General features: G+C 37.1%; 1 protein-coding gene across 2 annotated transcripts in view; it reads right to left on the bottom strand.

Moving 5' to 3' along the window:
- The window catches only part of LOC108752200 (MOXD1 homolog 2), a 233,638-nt gene that overhangs the window by 49,697 nt on the left and 166,517 nt on the right, over nucleotides 1-17,424 (bottom strand). For both annotated transcript variants that reach the window (XM_018492876.1, XM_018492875.1), the window contains exon 3: nucleotides 9,820-9,969. In XM_018492876.1, the coding sequence (XP_018348378.1) occupies nucleotides 9,820-9,969 (150 nt within the window). The remainder of the gene's footprint in view (nucleotides 1-9,819; nucleotides 9,970-17,424) is intronic.

The raw sequence follows: 17,424 nt of genomic DNA, 5'->3' as shown, positions 1-17,424 counted from the left end.
TAGGGCATCACCAATCTACCCACCAGTCACACGTATGCACCACACACAGACAGACATACGGTCGTACAAAGATACATACATGCGCGTTGCATACGAAGGCTTCGTTATCATCTCTTCCTAGGATTCCTCTGACAACTTTCTCATTCACCCTTCTCTATTTTCTTCGTAAGTGAAATTCGTGCGATTAATTCACAAATTTCCCCCGCTCCATATATCATCTTCGCAATTTCAACGTGATTCCGAATTTCATAACCAGCGTTTATTCATTATTCTTACTTACATTGTGCATCGCATTTCCTGCTTATGTGAATTGTTATTTGTGATGATTCTTCTCCGTTGTTTCTAAATTAGTTTCTTTGAATCATTTATAGTTTCGCTTCGGATTGTGTTTATATAGTATTATTATTATTTTATGATATCTGATTAAGTTATAAAACAAGAGTTTACAGTATTCAACGAAATCTTCATATCATTTTTATAACGTTAGCTTCGTTATTTTAGTTTTGATTCCTGATTTCGAAATAAAATCTGTTCGTTATATTTTATTAAACTCAGAAATATCTATTTTTTGATGAAAACTTTTTACATAATCATTGCATTTGTATGTTTAGTTATTGCCTTCAGTTTTTACCTCGGTCTTTTTTATTAATAGAGCTGAAAGCATATTTATTGGAAAATTGAGTTTTTGAATGTAAAATAATTAAAAAATAAATCTGCACAATGTATTAAATATACATATAATCTCGGGACTACAAATTGCATTTGTTCATTCTTTTGCTTTTTCTCTTCTAGAAAATTTGTTCCTTTCGTAAGTCTCATGTGTTCTCGCGGAACGTGATGCACTATTTTGCGGTGTATCTTCCTCAGGAGGATTTCACACGAGTGAACCTCGTAAGAAACTCATGAACCGCGGAGCCACGTATGTATGAATGGCATCGCGAGTGTCTCACAAAGTGGAAATTTCAAGTGACGTCGATCCGGAGCTGCATAATGCTGCGTCGTCGCGCGAAATCCCCGACCGGCATGACTCGCACATCGGCTCTTCAAAGGAAAATCCTCGGCGCGGAACTTGCTCGGCTTCTCGCGTTACGCTTGGCTCCGTACAATTCCGAACTGTTCCAAAAACTGGGACTGATCGGATTCCTAAACTATTCCTAACTATATACTAAGAATATAGAACGATTCCCATACTAAGAATATAGAACAATGTTTCCAGCGTTCTTCGGGCTGAGAAAACATTTACGTAACACCACGACTTTGCACTAGTACTGTGATAAAGTAAATTAACTCTTCGATACATCCTGAAGTATAAATAGCAAAAATTTTTATCTAATTAAACAAGAAATCCTATTTTCAATCGAAACGAATGTCTTGGTGTTTTAAATATGAAAATACAAAAATATACAATTTTTATATTTTTGTACGAATTTTGTTTGATTCGAATCCTGTTCTTCAAGCAACAAAGAACAGTTTTGCATGGACTTTATTTCGTATTGACTTTTACATTTTCGACAGGAATTTTGTAAAATATGATAGTAAAAATACGAAAAGTTACGCATAGAAAAGGATTCGCATAACGAAAATTCATTTTTTTAATCGCACATCAAAATTGTTTCAACATTTACTTAAATCGCTATATTTAAAACAAATTTCTTAACTTTTCTGTCAATACTCGAAGTTTAAATAGTAAAAATTTTTATCTAATTAAGTAAGAAATTCTATTTTCAGTCGAAACAAATTTTGGCAAATTTGCTTTTTAAATCAATGATTAATAAAATCAAAAATATTTATATATTCAAATATAGATTCTTTATAAAAGCTAGATAAAGCAAACATGTAATGTCAAAAGTTATCAGTCTTCCCCAGTATAACGCAATTTAACAGAGAATAGAATTCCGTGGTCTTCATTCATATTTTCAACACAATGCCAATCCGAATTCACGTGGCTGTGCGGCTAACCGCTGAATGCGTCCCGAATGCGTGCTGACAATCGCATCGGCTTGTATTGTAGAACGATGTCGCGCATCGTAAAACGAAGAAATACACTTACGTTTGCAATTGTGACTTAACACCAACATTGTAATGCCGTTTATGTTTTCGATAATATTATCGAAACAACGACAAAGTTGCGAAATAAAAAACAGTACTTCGCGCGATTAATAGAACAATCAAAAACTCTCCTCTTGTGTTTGATTGAAAGTTTAGAAACTTAATAATTTATTTAACAATATACCTAATTATAGTGTGTTATATATACATTTATCCATATATAAATTTCATATTATTTACTCAATAACATATAAAAAAATTTTGTATCAATTTTCCTTTTTCATACTTCGGAATTTTTTGAAAATTATAGTAACGATCATTAATGGATCGTTCAAATCGGAAACTAAAATATATTATATCTTTCGAAAACTAAGCGCAATTAAAATGTAAATAAAAGATGTATGAGACAGACATTTCTCTGGTACTGAAATAAAATCTGACCAAGAGGACACGTCACCGTTTACAGCCTCTCGTTCCCTCGCACGATTGCTAACAATACAAAATGCAATATACTGTCGCGGTCGTAATACTGTCCAATGTATCATTCCACTTCTATCAAACCGAAAGTCGCGCTGCACCACGGCCAACAATCGTGTGACGAAAGGCTAGCCCGCGAATTGACACGGCAATAAAAGTAACTGAGTGCGGCAATCGTACGAAGCGACGGTATACTGTTCGCGAAATTCCGTCGAAACGGTGCTCGCGTCGCCATAAATCTAACCAGGCAGATCTACTGTTGCGATACTCCAACGTAAGTGGAGTAGTCGGGGGTTCGAGTAACTCCATATCGTTACAAGTCGCCGCGATCACCGAGTCGAATACGTACGAGTGCCGTGAAATTGAAAAAATTGATTAATTCCGCTGGTGAGGGGAAGTTTGAATATGTAGATATACTGTGTGGATAGGTGCTGTATATATTTTCTGTGTAATCACACAGATGTACACGTATATGGTAAGGAATATATGACGTAGTGCTTTCTGAGCTTTTGCAGTAGACTTCAGAAGTGTGCCTCTAAACAAATTCGAAGTAAGACTTTCTTTTACAAAAATGAAAAACGAACGCTAATTATGGAGTTTTCAAACATAAAAATTTAAACTTTTGACAAATTAAACTTCAAGAGCATATAGACGGAACAAATTTTTAATTAACTGTACGATATGAAATTGCGAAAGTCATTTTCGTCGATTAAAAAACATTTAACGTGAAAAGTTTTAGTCCGCGCGTTTAATTTTTTCTCATAAATCTGTATATTGGAGGTGCAGCACAATTTCTATGTACAAAATCTACTCGTGGACATAAATACGATAATTAAGAATTTATTTCCCAGGTAATTTTACTTGGATCCTTCATTAATTTAATTTTCCTAAAAATTCTATTTTTCATTGAAGCTGATCTTGGATTTACAAATACATTTCTTCACAATTCCATAAATTGCGCTGATTTGATTTTTCCAGCTTGAAATGCAATCGTAAAATTAAACCCAGAAACTTTATAGAGCTGAAAAAATATTATTTGTAAATCCGCATATAAATATTATTAAGCACCAAGATCCGTTTCGGCCGAAAATAAGGTACTTTCTCTTACTTTGAATTATTCTTTGAATTATCCGGTCTAATTTCCATTTATAATTTTAAATTGGCATTCGTGTCATTATTTAATTTCGGAACATCGAAAATAGCAGGTGAGCAAATTTTCGTTGAGAAAATATCCCACAAATCGATTAGAAGACAATCATTCAAAGTTTGACGCGAAGGTTACGTAGCATCTCAATTACAATGGCATGCTACAAAGCTGATACACCGATATAGTTGTATGCTACTACGTAGCATCGCATTTACGTCAGTATGCCGAGGTCACAAGCGGGTGCAGCTTAACACATCGGTCTATTGTAACTTTCCGGCAACCAACTCCTCCGCCATTGTTTCTAGCACAGGCATTCGCCGATATCGCTAATTAATTTGTTCTCAGGCGGCCACGCTTCTAAAACAACTACGTATAAAAAAAATAAAATAAAATAAAACCAACATCGCGAAACGAAATGTGCCGTAGAGACATTTCGTTTGCACATCTAGGATAAAAGGTCTGTGTTTCATTGGTATAATAAACAGAAACTATACAAATAATGTCGAGCAAATTTAAACATTTTTCTACCGTAGTCACGTCGGAGAATGGATTCGTCTCCAGATACATTGTTTTTTTTTTCTATAACGAACAATGGATTTTTTTTCATGATTTTTCATCGTACGAGAATCTGGCGGAAAAATGAAGGAACGTTGCGGAATGAATTAGAAAAATTGTTCGAGAGCTTCGTGCGCGCGTGGCCTGGCAACTTCAGTTGCGAATTGTACGGCTGTCTGCATCGGCGGAAAGGTGTGCGAAATTGGGTTACGGGCATGACGGTGAGTTAACCCTTTATGAGGCTATTCTAACTTCGCAGTTGCACAATGGCATTGTTCTTATTTCCTACGTAGTGTCATGCGGTGCCTTCCGCGACTCGTTGAAACGTCAATGTTTTATATGAAATACTGACGGGATACTAAAGACGAAATTACACAATGTTATAGCTTCATAAAAATCAACAATCCGATGAGTACAAAAATATACGACAAATCGATAAAGACTCACGAGAAGATACAAATCTTATCTTGATCTCGAAATTTCTTGGAGTGAAATCCTCCAAGCGAGTCAAAATACTGCCACTAATGAAAAAGAGTGAAAATAAGAGTAGCAGATTTTTACTTTTTTCTTTTTTGGAGTGAAATTCATTCAAAGGGAAGAAATCTCACTCCTTTTTTGAAGTAAATCTCACTCTAAAAAAAAAAAGAGTAAAAATTTATTTAAGAGCGTAAATTTTTCACTCTTTTATAATAGTAACAGTATTTCAAGTTTTTTTGGAGTAAAATTTCATTTCAAGAAATTCAGAGAATTCACGCTATGCTCTTTAAAACATTTAATAGTTTCGTTCCATAAACATATTTAAATTGTTAACAAAAATGTTTATCTATTAATATTAAATAATACATATATTTAAATTTCAAATATTGTATTTAAACATTTACTTAGTAATTTCAAATTAGCGAGAACACATTAGACTGCGTCTAAAAACTTATTTTCTAGCCTTAGGCACTATGATTAAGTTTAAAAGCAATATGTTCGACGAATGAACGACGTAGAAAGTTCACCGTTCGCGTACTTGGCAGCGCAATTGGAGATCCGGAAAAATTGCCGACCTACGTACGATCGTGAAAATCTCCGGCTCTTAAATTCGGATCGAGAAACTCGAGATAAGCGTCGCGATAAAGTATGAGCACAGAGACGAAACTCGAGAAGTAATAACTCCCTGAGGCGATCTCAATATTTGATTTCTATCGATGACACAAACGGAACGGGGATTCTTGATAACATCGACACGACACTACATTTCGCGAACGTATTTCTGGAACAAACATGTCGCCGTGTGTATCTCGTCGAAAAAGTAAGCATCCATCTTCGTATTCTGTTACGTCGATGAAGATCGCGGGGAAATATCGACGTGGAAAAATATGGTATTCCAATCGAAGGGTTCAAACACGAGGATACGCGCGATACTTTCCACGTAATTCTGTCTTGCACAGCACAATTTAACGACCATTATATTGAGAGCGCCGTAAGTCTAGTTTTAAAACATTACTTGCTGTTTGAAGAACGCCAACTATATACAGATTGTGCGTTTGTTTTAACAAAATACTCGAAACTGTGTACCTACGACATCTTAAAAACAACATATACGCTGAAAAAAAATTTACTAAATCTTAATAAATATTTGTTTGAATAGTACTAAATATTCTAACTAAATATTCACTAAATGTAAACATATATTTATTTGATACAAGAGAATTATTAATTTGATTAAAGTCATTTCTTTTTGTTGAGTAATTATGTATTTGCTGTAAGTAAAATAAATAAATGTTTAATCTTCAAATAAATATTTATTAAAACTTAGTAAATTTTTTCAGTGTACATTGTTAGATATCAAAAGAACAATGTTTAATAAAAACAAAATTAATAAAATCCTTGAATTAAATAACATTTTCTTATTTTTAACTTCCATGTCAATCTAAATCGATCCGTTTCTGTGATAAAATTGCTCAGTTTAAAAAAAAAATATCCACAATAAGTGTCCATATTAATGTATTTGGTAAATATATTAATAAATTAAATATAAGTTAAATTATTTGAGTTAAATTAATATATTGTAATTTAATTAACGATCTATTGGACGAAAGCAGTGGCACTTATGAGTGATTAATAATAACTCATGACATTATGAGAGAATTTAACAGTGCACAAAAATCTGCAAGTATCATCTTTCGCGTTTTATATCAAGCTTAAATTCATTCTGTGGCTCTTTGCTTTTTCGAAAACTCAAGAGTTGCGGACCGCGCATCTTATTACATCCCCTCGCAGCCAATTTTGCGCGCTGCACCCACGATTATATCTCTCGACGAGGATAGAGCGACGCCTCGCAAAAATATTATATCGGGTATCGATACGTTGCACAATCAGATAAGGACTCTCAGAGGGGTCCCGCTGACTCGGTCGTTTCTCGTCGCGATGGAATCGCGGTCCGCTTTTATTTTCACAGCCAAGTATTTCGATGACTCAACCGCTAGACGAACATTCTCGTCGGAGGACGAGATCGTTGTCGGCGCCGTCCTCATTCGTTCTCTCTTGTTGGAGAGAGAAACGATACTTAAGATGATCGTAACCACAAGGAATTCCTAGAACGTTCCCGAGGTGAGGAAGTAGATCTTCTTGGCACAGATTGGCGATTTGGACAACGCGATTGGACAATGACCCTGTTTGTCTCAAAATTGTATCATCTTGAATTTCTTCTCATAATTCAAAGAGTAATTTTTATTGCTTACGCATTGAAATAGTTTTTAATGAATAGGGAAGACGAGAGATTTATGTATATAATATAAATTATTACATCAAGAATAATAAAAATTAATAATTTAATAAATCTTAATTATATATATATGTAGGATTAATTCCTAGAGAGTCTAGTTTCAATAATAGGTATATTATTTATTTAATTTTGCGAAACTTTAAAGCTTTATTATATCCTAGCTCCACTTAAAATTTTTCATTATCTTTTAATAAATAATAGTCTGTTTTTTACGATGAGGATACTTTTATTAACATATTTTAAAATATTGGAGGTATTAATATCAGAGTAAAATAAAAATAATAAAACGTCAATCTCCAGACATCTTAATCTTGTGAGTTTAAAATTATTATACTGTGTGTTATTCTCTGTTACAATATGGAAATAAATGATATGTAAACTAAGATAGATGATTTCGTAATTGATACGTTGAAAGATGCGATGCTTCGGCATTAACTGAAAATTCGTTAACTGAAAATATCGTTTAATTCGATGTTACGTAACGCGGGGGGGGGGGGGGAATTCGATTTACCGCGAGCGAATATTTACTAACACGTACGGCGTTTATCCACGTGGCATCGAGCGGCAACCTCGATAGCGATGTGGCTGCAGCGAATTATGCACGCGCGGGCAGACGATGAGATCGCATCGCAGCGAGCTCGCCCGAAATTGATGCGCGATAATAATACGATCAGGTGGAAAATCGAGCCTCGACAATTGTGTGCTAAGCGTGCTGTTGGTCGATAACGTGTCGCGAGATTCCGTCGAAGCGATAGCGAAGTGATGATAATAGGGACTAATAAGCAGTCGGGGAAAATGCTGATCAAACGAAAAGAATACACATTTGTATCGTATATATAATAACCATTGGATACTCCCAAAAGAGCTTTGTTAAATCTTATTTAGTTTTTTTTGTTTTCATTTATCTATATTTATCTTTGCGAAAGATTGAAAGATAAACGGATATTTAAAATTATGTAAATTTGTTTGTCTTTTTTCGAACGATTTTTCAAAAATTTATAAATCAGACAAATAATATCAGTAATATTAATAATATATGTTATCAGTAGTATTTTCTAATGTAACAGGTCCAAAATATTTTTTTGGAATGCTAAAAGTTACTGTATGTATTTTCCTTATATTGAAAACAAACGATATACCTGTTACACAAAACCAATATTTTTATTGTACTTTTCTGCAAGCATCAGGTGTACAAAGAGATTTCATACTAGAACGAATCCATGCGAAACTCAAAAGCAGTAACACTCTAAACGATAGAATTGCGCAACGCAATAAAATTTCCATCTCAGAGATCTGCAGCTTCATTTAATAGTTAAGGACACGCGATTACAAACTTAAGAATTGAAGATGTACGATTTTTACAAGAAATTGTGCATTTCTGTCCACATCGAGCGAATAAGTTACAAAAATACAATTTTATCGCTTCCTCTTATCCTCCTTGGACACTTACAAGACGCGCTCGGCAAGTCTAAGAAAGCGAAAAAACAAGCGAGAAGTGCCAATTGCAAGTTGTGCACTGACTGTATATAACTTCTAACCTTTTAAGGAGAGCTTTATTTGGTGGGTCGCGATTTACTGAGAAACATAACTGCGTACCGGTGGTGCTATGAGACAGTTCAGAGTTTAGGTCTTCATGACCGCGTCGGTCGCCATAAATTTCATGTTGCGTTGCTTGAAACAGATCGTAACACTGGCGTAATTTTTTTTTCTTTTTGTTAAATCTGTGCCAAGCACCTTCGAGTAACGAGCACGGTTCTATCGCGCAATCTATTTCCGAGTTAATTACCGGCGAAATAAAGAAGTAGGTCGGGCTGTCCTACAATGAGTACAGAATATCGCGCAGGAAAATTGCGATAACGAGCCGCCGAATTTAATTCGAGTCCAGGTCCAGAGCGTAAAAACATTTTTATGACCGTAGATGTAATAAATATACGTAATTAAATGCGGTAATTAACCATACTTTTGTATTTAATATTTTTACATGTGTACTTTGAAACTAGCGAGTATGATGTTTTTTTTTTCAACTAATTCCAAGTTTAAGTCTTTATGAGAAGGAAATTACGTTTGTGTATGCACGGACATTTGTATTAATTAGGGTAACGAGAACATTTTCCGTTTTAACGTGTAAAAACATAAATAAGACCGGGACTAGAGAAATCTACTTTTCCAAATAGGTAAATTCTATTTACCTATACCAATTAAAATGGTAGACCGGACATGAACATTCCGGTAAGCCAAGCCTATTTATGTGAATAATGAAGATAACTGGTCTAAAATCTACTCATCCACGGAAAGAACGATTTTTTGAGATAAAGTATCTAAAAATTTATCTAAAAATCTAAAAATAATTTTGGACATTAAATTAATTATGGAGGACGTCCGAGCTTTGCTGGACGTCCTCCATAATTAATTTCTCGCACAACATTGCTCATTTAATTATACTTGAATGTCCAGCACAATTACTTTCTCAGACATGTATTTAAATTTTTAGATACTTTAGCAAAATCGCTCTTTTCCGTATAAGTAAATTTTTTTAAATTATATGATCTTGTCTGTGAGTACAATTATCTTACACTTGAATATATATCCATCATATTTTTAGATACTTTAGCAAAATCGTTGCGTACGACGAAATTTTTTGAAACTATCAAAGAAATAAATCTCATATTAATCTTTTTCTACACGATATAAACGCATTTATCTCGGTGAAATTAGTGTAAGATAAGCGCGCTAAGTAAATCTCGCGTGCTTTTGTGTACACTCCGCAGGAAATTGTCCTGCGCTCCACCTTTCGAGCTGCACAAATCGCATCACCTACCGTGATCTTCAGGTCCCGCGGGTCGCATGTGTCGTATCGTCTACTGAAGCGGAGCACTGTGTGCGTCTTGTTCTCGTAACCCAGTAAGAGTCGGTAGTCCTGGCTCGAATCCATCTGCGGATCTCTGCTGGCGTCCTTCACATGCCGGTCCTGGAAACAAGCGACGACTTAATGTTCAAATCCGCGCCAACTATACCATAAAGTACCATGCATCGTCGAGACTCCCCCGCACGTACTCTCTCGCGACACTTTTCTTCCGCCGAAAAGTTGAGATCGTCGCGGTGAAAGGGTCATGCGTTCGAGAAAAAAAAGGAAAAAAAAAAATTCGAGACCGGAAAAAAATGTGCCCTCAACTTTTTATCGCTGAATATAAATTTTTTGACATTTCTGTGAGCGAAATGAGAAAAAAAAAAAATAATAAAAATACGCTGTCAGTAATTCTCGAGTTTTTACTACGAGAAAGTAATATCGACAATATCGAATGTTCCAATATTGGAACTTCATAACGAATGGATTAATATTGCTTCACATTTATTCGATGAATATTCAGCGAATATTCTAATATCAGATGACGCGTTGCATACGGGATATTAAACCGTTACTTAACGAATCATGACATGAATGCGGCCCATCGACACTTGCAGCGGGGAGGTCATCTTTCAATTCTAGACGTGTGCGATTGAGGAAGGCAGGCTTTTTCTCTAACGAGCCAGGCGCTCGTCGACATGCACCGGCCGACGTGCAGAGACGCACCACCGGCATGTAGTTAGCCTGTCCTACTCGTTTCAAATTTATCCCGGCGGTGCCGGCTCGTTACCGTTAGCAGTTAACAACTGATTGGTCATTGACTTCGTACGTAAATGAATAGACCCTGCACCGTAATTTGCCCGATAATATCCGCATACGCGCGCACGCCTTTACCAGCCATCTCGTTCGGTTTTGCGCGCGAATGACGCGAAATTGGATACACCTCTTGTAATAATAATCGATCCTCGTAACGACGACGATCGTGGGACCGACAAACGCTTTCCCATGCGTGACCACTTGCATTTACAGTTAGCCGACATCATGAACTGGCAACTCTCCTGGCGATCTCGCGTGAAATACGAATTTATTACTCGACCCGCCGGCGACAAGCGGCCACATATGTTTTTTTTTTTTTTTCCTTTCCTCGCTAATTCACCCCGTTTTTCACCAGCACGACTAGTACTACAAGCCTGGTAACGCTAACTTGGCGTTCAAGTCAAGTTCTTCTTGATAATTGGTACGTAAAATTCATATTACCTATCACGAAAATTATAGTGCCAACGGCTTTTCTTTCTTGCCAGCTGAGTGACTGGGTAATAAACCTGTATAGAATGTTTGCTGTTCACTATCTATGTTTTTCTTCTGATTTACATCGTGGACACTTATCTTGCTGCACTCCGACTTTTATTTTTATTTATTTATTTCTTTTTTTTTATTGAATAATTCATTTAGTCTTTGCCTTAATTTACATCGATTGAAAATCTTTCTAGTTGGATAAAATTCGCACGTACGTGTAGCCTTTTATGTATACTGCAAAAGTTTACTGCAGACATTATTATCGTGCAAAACTTAATACAATGAAATTCGCCACCGAAGAAAAAGCCGGAAGGCAGCGCTATCGACACATCGTGCACTATGAAAATATTCACAAACTTATGATAGCTGTTATTTTACGAGGCTGCGTACTATGTTTAAGATATGCTCAACTAGAGATTCTAGAAAGGCAAAGATGCTTTGAAGAACTTATACGCTTCCATTGTATCATAAATCCGGATAATGAGATTGAACAGATAAGTCACGTAATATCGACTACGGTTTTAGTAAAATTAATATTTTACCCTACTTAAAAAGTAGGCGGGGATTGTGATAACGATCGACGAAGTAATGAACTCTCATGAAAGATATTCAATTAAACACTCTTATTATTAATTTTTAATTTTTCTATATACAACTATTCTTATAGTTGCCCCGCCCCCCCTCCGTTGTATACAGGGTGACAAAAAGTTTGGCTACAAAGTTTCGTGTGTTTGTTAAATCATTTATAGTAACGTCTATTTAAAAAAACAAACTGTGGAGTGTTACTGATATTTTATTACAATATAAAAAGACTACACCAAAAAGTTTCATCGATCGATGAACTGAAGTCCGCTCTATTGGCTGCCTGAGAACATTTATAAAAAGATGCGTATTTATTAAAACTTCTTTTTATTAAAAATTATCGAAACAAAAGCTAGCCATTTTGAATGTTAAGTATTATGTTTGACATTCAATAAGATATAACTGACACTCCAGAATTCGTTTTTGTAAATATACATTATTAATGATTGGATAAAAATAAAACTTATAAAACGTTCATGCTCTTTTTAACTTGAAAAGTCGCAATTTTTACATTAATTCCTATTTGGATTCGGATTATACTTAAGCCCGTGTCACACTGCGCATTGGAGACTGCAGATTGCGAATTAGAGATTAGAATTCGACTAGATAATTTCAATTTTAATCCTTTTCGTCCTGATTAAGACTTAATTCTGATCTTCAATTCGCAATCCTCGACCTCCAATGTTACAGTATGACATTGGGCTTTAGATACTTTACTGTGATATTTTTGATATTAAAGAAAATAACCGGTGAATAACCAGAAAATGCTGAATAATCATAGCGGTGACTTTAAATTTTTGCTAATTATCTAACACGCTCGGTCGCTTTTGTTCCGAATACCATCGGGCCTTTTTATTGTACGCGCGCACCGACTTCTTGCGCGATGTCGATATTAGAATGCCATTCTATCGTCTTACAAAGAAACGGCTGTTGCCGACAAAAACCAGCGGCGTCGCGCCTGCTTCGCCCTTTTCCCTCGCCGATCGAGTTTCTCGTTCGCGACGACGATCGTCGAACCGAGACGATTGCGAGCTCCTGTCGCAAGGGAGACAAAGGGCGAGAACGAAGGCAAAAGTTTAAGGCGAATTTACACGTAAATTTCTGACGATGGTGATGAAAATCATTCGAAAAGGGAAAGTAAAATGACTCGAGGGTAACCATTACTAAACCTTTTTATCAAAGTTTAATTTTCCATCCCTTTCCGCTCTCATGTTTCACAAAGTTCCAGCTAAAAATGTAAAAGTGGAAATGAGATAAATCCGTGCAAAATTGTCCCTCGTTTAAAGCAGTATGGCAGTTCGAGGAGTCGTAACGAAATTCGCAGAAAAATATAAAAATTTTTAGTGTTTAAAATTCAATATAGATACTCGAACATTCATGCATTGACAGGAGGGTTAAACAAAAAAAAAAAAGAATTGTTGAATAATAAAAGAGTCGGCCGCTTTTTAGCCAGTTTGAACGATTAACTAGGTTAAATAATGCAAAATAAAGCAAGCTGTGGAATTTTATTCCGCTTTTTGTTCGATTCGATTTGTAGAAGCAAATTAGTCTAACGCAATCCGCATCCGTGTTTCGCGCGCGGTATAACGATTTTACAATTAATCCCCTTTATTGCATTCGGACTGATCACGTGCAATAATGATACAAATCGCGAGTACCGCGTGTTCGACGTGAGAAATTGTGGGTTATGAAACGCGGGAGGAAAGTTGAAAGTTGGAAGTTGAGAACTCAGAAAGCTGAGAGAGTTTAGGAAACCAACAGCTTACAATCGTGAACTGAGAGCTTACAGTGGAGAGAGAGAGAGAGAGAGAGAGAGACAGAGAGAGCACAAACTTGACGCGTCTACATGCATATTCGCACAGCATGTTTACTCTTCAAGGATGATATATAATTGAGTTATTGTACACGCAAATTGTACGGGAGGAGTACTCCCCGATGTCGACTCATTCTTTCTCACGGCGTTGAAGCAGTTTTAAGAAGCGGCGAACGCCCGCGTCGGATCGACCGCGAATCGGGTAGCCCACTTTTAGCGCGGTACATTCGAACAAAAACGCGTTCATCCAATTTATTTTGGATGATTCATCCGGGGTAATCATCGGGAGCGAACCGTGTAAATTCGCCTTTAGTTAGGTGACTGCGAACGGTGTAAGGCGGTTCGGGGGCCCCCCCCCCCCCCCCCCCCTCCCCTCCTCCGACCCCCTTAAGGGGTCCGAAGACAAGTTTTTCTGGCGAGATTCCGTGCCGCCGCCTCGATATAATTATCGCGGCGCGGCTGGCTCAGCTTCGGAAGAAGCGCGCCGACGCCTTCGGGACGATTTCGTAGCCATTGTTCCATTGTGAAGGATCGCGTCCCTCCACCCTGCGCGGCTCCCCCTCCGGCCCCGCAGCTTTATTAAAATTTCATTTAGCCGCGAGCCGCGTACCTGCGCGTGCTGCGTGATTCTCGACGAGTCACGCGTGTTATGTCGCCTACCCGGTACCGGACACCCTCCATCCTTGTTCTCTTCGCCTTCCCTGCTTCTTTTTCCCTGGGCTGATGTTCTCACCTGGGACGCGTCACGTCGCCTTTGCGGACGTCAAGATATGCGAGAGGAAAAAGAATAGGAACGGGGGCTGCGTCGACTCGCGTTAGCTTCAGAGAGGCGAACGCGTGAAAATAATTTAGCCGGGAGAAAGGTGAGAAATTGAGTGAAAAGCTGAGACTCGAGTGTTACGTAAAACGAATACACGATTTCGAACTTTTGTGGAGAGAAAGTTGGAATTGCAAAAGTGCATGCATCAGTAAATGCGATTGATTAAGAACTTCTCGAATAATATTTATTTATCAAATATAAATATTAATTTCGATACGTACTCGAATCGATAAGATTTTAAATGTTAAAATTTCAATTAGTCAATGTTTGAATATCATCGATTTTGAGCAAAAGGTATGTTAATATAAATCAGTAACGAACAAACATGTTTAAATAAACGAATCGAGTGAATTATCACTCCGATAAATTCTTGCTTTAAGCACAACAGTAATTATATCCAGGAATTTAATTAAATAGATAACGATATTTATAAGACTGATTTATCATTTTTACAATGGCAAAAATAAAATTGACTGAAGTGAAATTAGAGACCGGTACTTAAATAAATGTTTCACCGTTAATTTTGCAACAATGTTTTCATGACTATAATTTATTTGTAACTTCAGATGGCCTATAGCCATGTGTCTTGCAAGTTTTCCTCGTTGTACGACTGCCTGCGGACGGTATGCGGTTTCTCAAAGGTAAGAGGGCCGTCTGACGAAGGATTCGAATTCTTGTACGAGAAAGGGCTTTACCGGCGACGACAACCGCTTTGAACCTCAGGCGAGTCGGTATTGCTTCTAAGTTTGGCGTTCTGATGAAAAATTGGAAGAAAGTACGTATGCGTTCGTACTTAAATGCCTTTCATATCTCGCAACTGAGAGACATCGGGCTCTGACTCGAATACAAGATATCGCGACGAGATGCGAAGAAATATGTTATATACCTTACCTCGGGAAAATTGCAGCAGATCGTGAACGACGCGATGGCGTAGATCTGAGACTCTTACAATAATGAGACAGAGAGTATTTTTGCATTTGAAGAATAGATGTATACGCGAGATAATAATTTTTATAAATAAAAATATTCTACATCGTTCCATAATCATTGCGTTCGACGACAATTTAAATTTCGTGTCTCATTTTTCATTATTGTGGAATTCCGAAGTTCGCGCACGAAATGCGCCACGATGGAATTTCTTCCACGAAGGAAAAATTCCTGCGACGTTGTCTGCCGGAACCGCGGATCGCGTTATCATCGATCGCGCCATGAAAAATTACACGAGAGGGACGTCTCGTCTCACCTCTGCCTGTCGCATCGCATCGCATCGCATCGCGTCGCGATTCGCGGGAGTTCGCGCGAAACGATAGAGTAATAAATAATTTGCGGGCCCATCCCTCGTGCACTGCAACTTCTTCAATTTCCGCCCCCGCCGTCGGAAGTGGAGAACATATTTTTTCCATCCCTCGGCGCATCTCTTCCGCCTGCCGAGACATGAATAATCGAGAAGTCCGAGAAGTCTGTCATGACGTTTTCAACCATTTCATTTTCAACTCTTTTTTTTCATATTCTTCTTGCCATAAAAGTATTCGATCCTTTTCTTTTATAGAAAATCAACACAAATACGAACAACAGGTGTCATCAATTTTATAGCGCAAAGGTGGAATGCATTGTAAAATCTTTATAAGTCCTAAATATATACTTTTTGTGCTTGCATGTAACACTTTGTACTGTGTAAAATACATTGAAGATTACCCCCCTCCCATATTTTGAAAACAGAGAAATCAATCTCTTAACAAAAAATTTTACCATGATTCGATTTTGTGTATTAAACTTCGTGTGGCCTTTATGCTCAATTTTTTTTCTTTAATCATTTCCTATTTACATCGCTCTCTTCTTCCCAAGTTATTTTTAATTTTAGGATAGTCTTGTTATGTAATAACACAACGCAATATATTTTTAATATTAATTCAGCTTACTTCTTTTTTATGCAGACAGCTACGAAGTATGTTTTCGAGATCCGATTTTTCTTTCCTTGATTCTGTTATTTATATATTATACGTTTCCTTCGCGAGCACGCAATGCAATTGGGGCGGATAAACTCTCAGACTTGTTACATCGCCCGAAATTGCCTGTTATTCGCGATTGGACTTCGTACGTTCGTCATGGCGCGAATCCCGCGGTCGACGGCCAAATAAAAGGAAATCGGTTCGGGACACGTACGACAGTAAACTCGCGCAATGTACGATTCTCCATTTCGCGCTGGATGTACACGTGGGACGCGAATTTCCAGTCGTAGCAAAGTGGTGACAGCGATTGCATCCTTCCTCTCCCGTCATGATTTTTCCAATCCATACTGTTAGTCTGCTGTTATTTCCCAAAGTTGTTAAGAAAGAGTCATCTCAAAATTTGACCATAGATACTTGCAGCAAAATTGTAAAATTGTATTTTTCACAAAATTAAAAAATGTATTTTTCATCAATTCGATAATGTTGAAAATTTCGATATCTTTTGCTCAATGAAAAAATGCAAGTTAATGAACTTGCAGACTAATGCGATCTATGTTTAATGCAAAAATGAAAAGATATATTTTTAACATTTCTTCTTCTTGCAGTTATAAGAATTTTAATAAGCTGCTTGTATTCAGTTTGAATACAGTTACAATATCTATACAAAATTAATTTCGCTTTGATATTCCTCGTATACAGTAGTTGCGTGCTCGGCCATTTATATATATAAATATATGAAATAAGGATAATAATATAATGATGTCGGCTAACTATGCTATGCTTTATAATACCTATTGATATTCATACGGTCGGATTAGTCCGTAATCATGAAACATCAGTGACATCAACAGGCATTATCGGCATCCAATTACGTCGCTTTGTGCATACTGGGAGCTTTGTTCCACGAATGTCTGTCTTTCCGTTCTATCGAGCGCACCACGCGAACGCGCAATCAATGCACTTCAGAGGCAGAAAGAGACAGATAGGTAGACAAATAGATAGAGAGATGTGAGAGAGAGACAGAGGTAGACAAATAGATAGAGAGATGTGTGTGTGTGTGTGTGTGTGTGTGTGTGTGTGTGTGTGTGTGTGTGTGCGCGCGCGCGCGCGTGCGTGCG

This window comes from Trachymyrmex septentrionalis, unplaced genomic scaffold, assembly GCF_001594115.1.
Source record: "Trachymyrmex septentrionalis isolate Tsep2-gDNA-1 unplaced genomic scaffold, Tsep1.0 scaffold59, whole genome shotgun sequence".
NCBI classification, from domain to species: Eukaryota; Metazoa; Arthropoda; class Insecta; order Hymenoptera; family Formicidae; genus Trachymyrmex; species Trachymyrmex septentrionalis.
The sequence above is the reverse complement of the archived record's forward strand: the minus strand, read 5'-3'. Positions and strand labels throughout refer to the sequence as shown.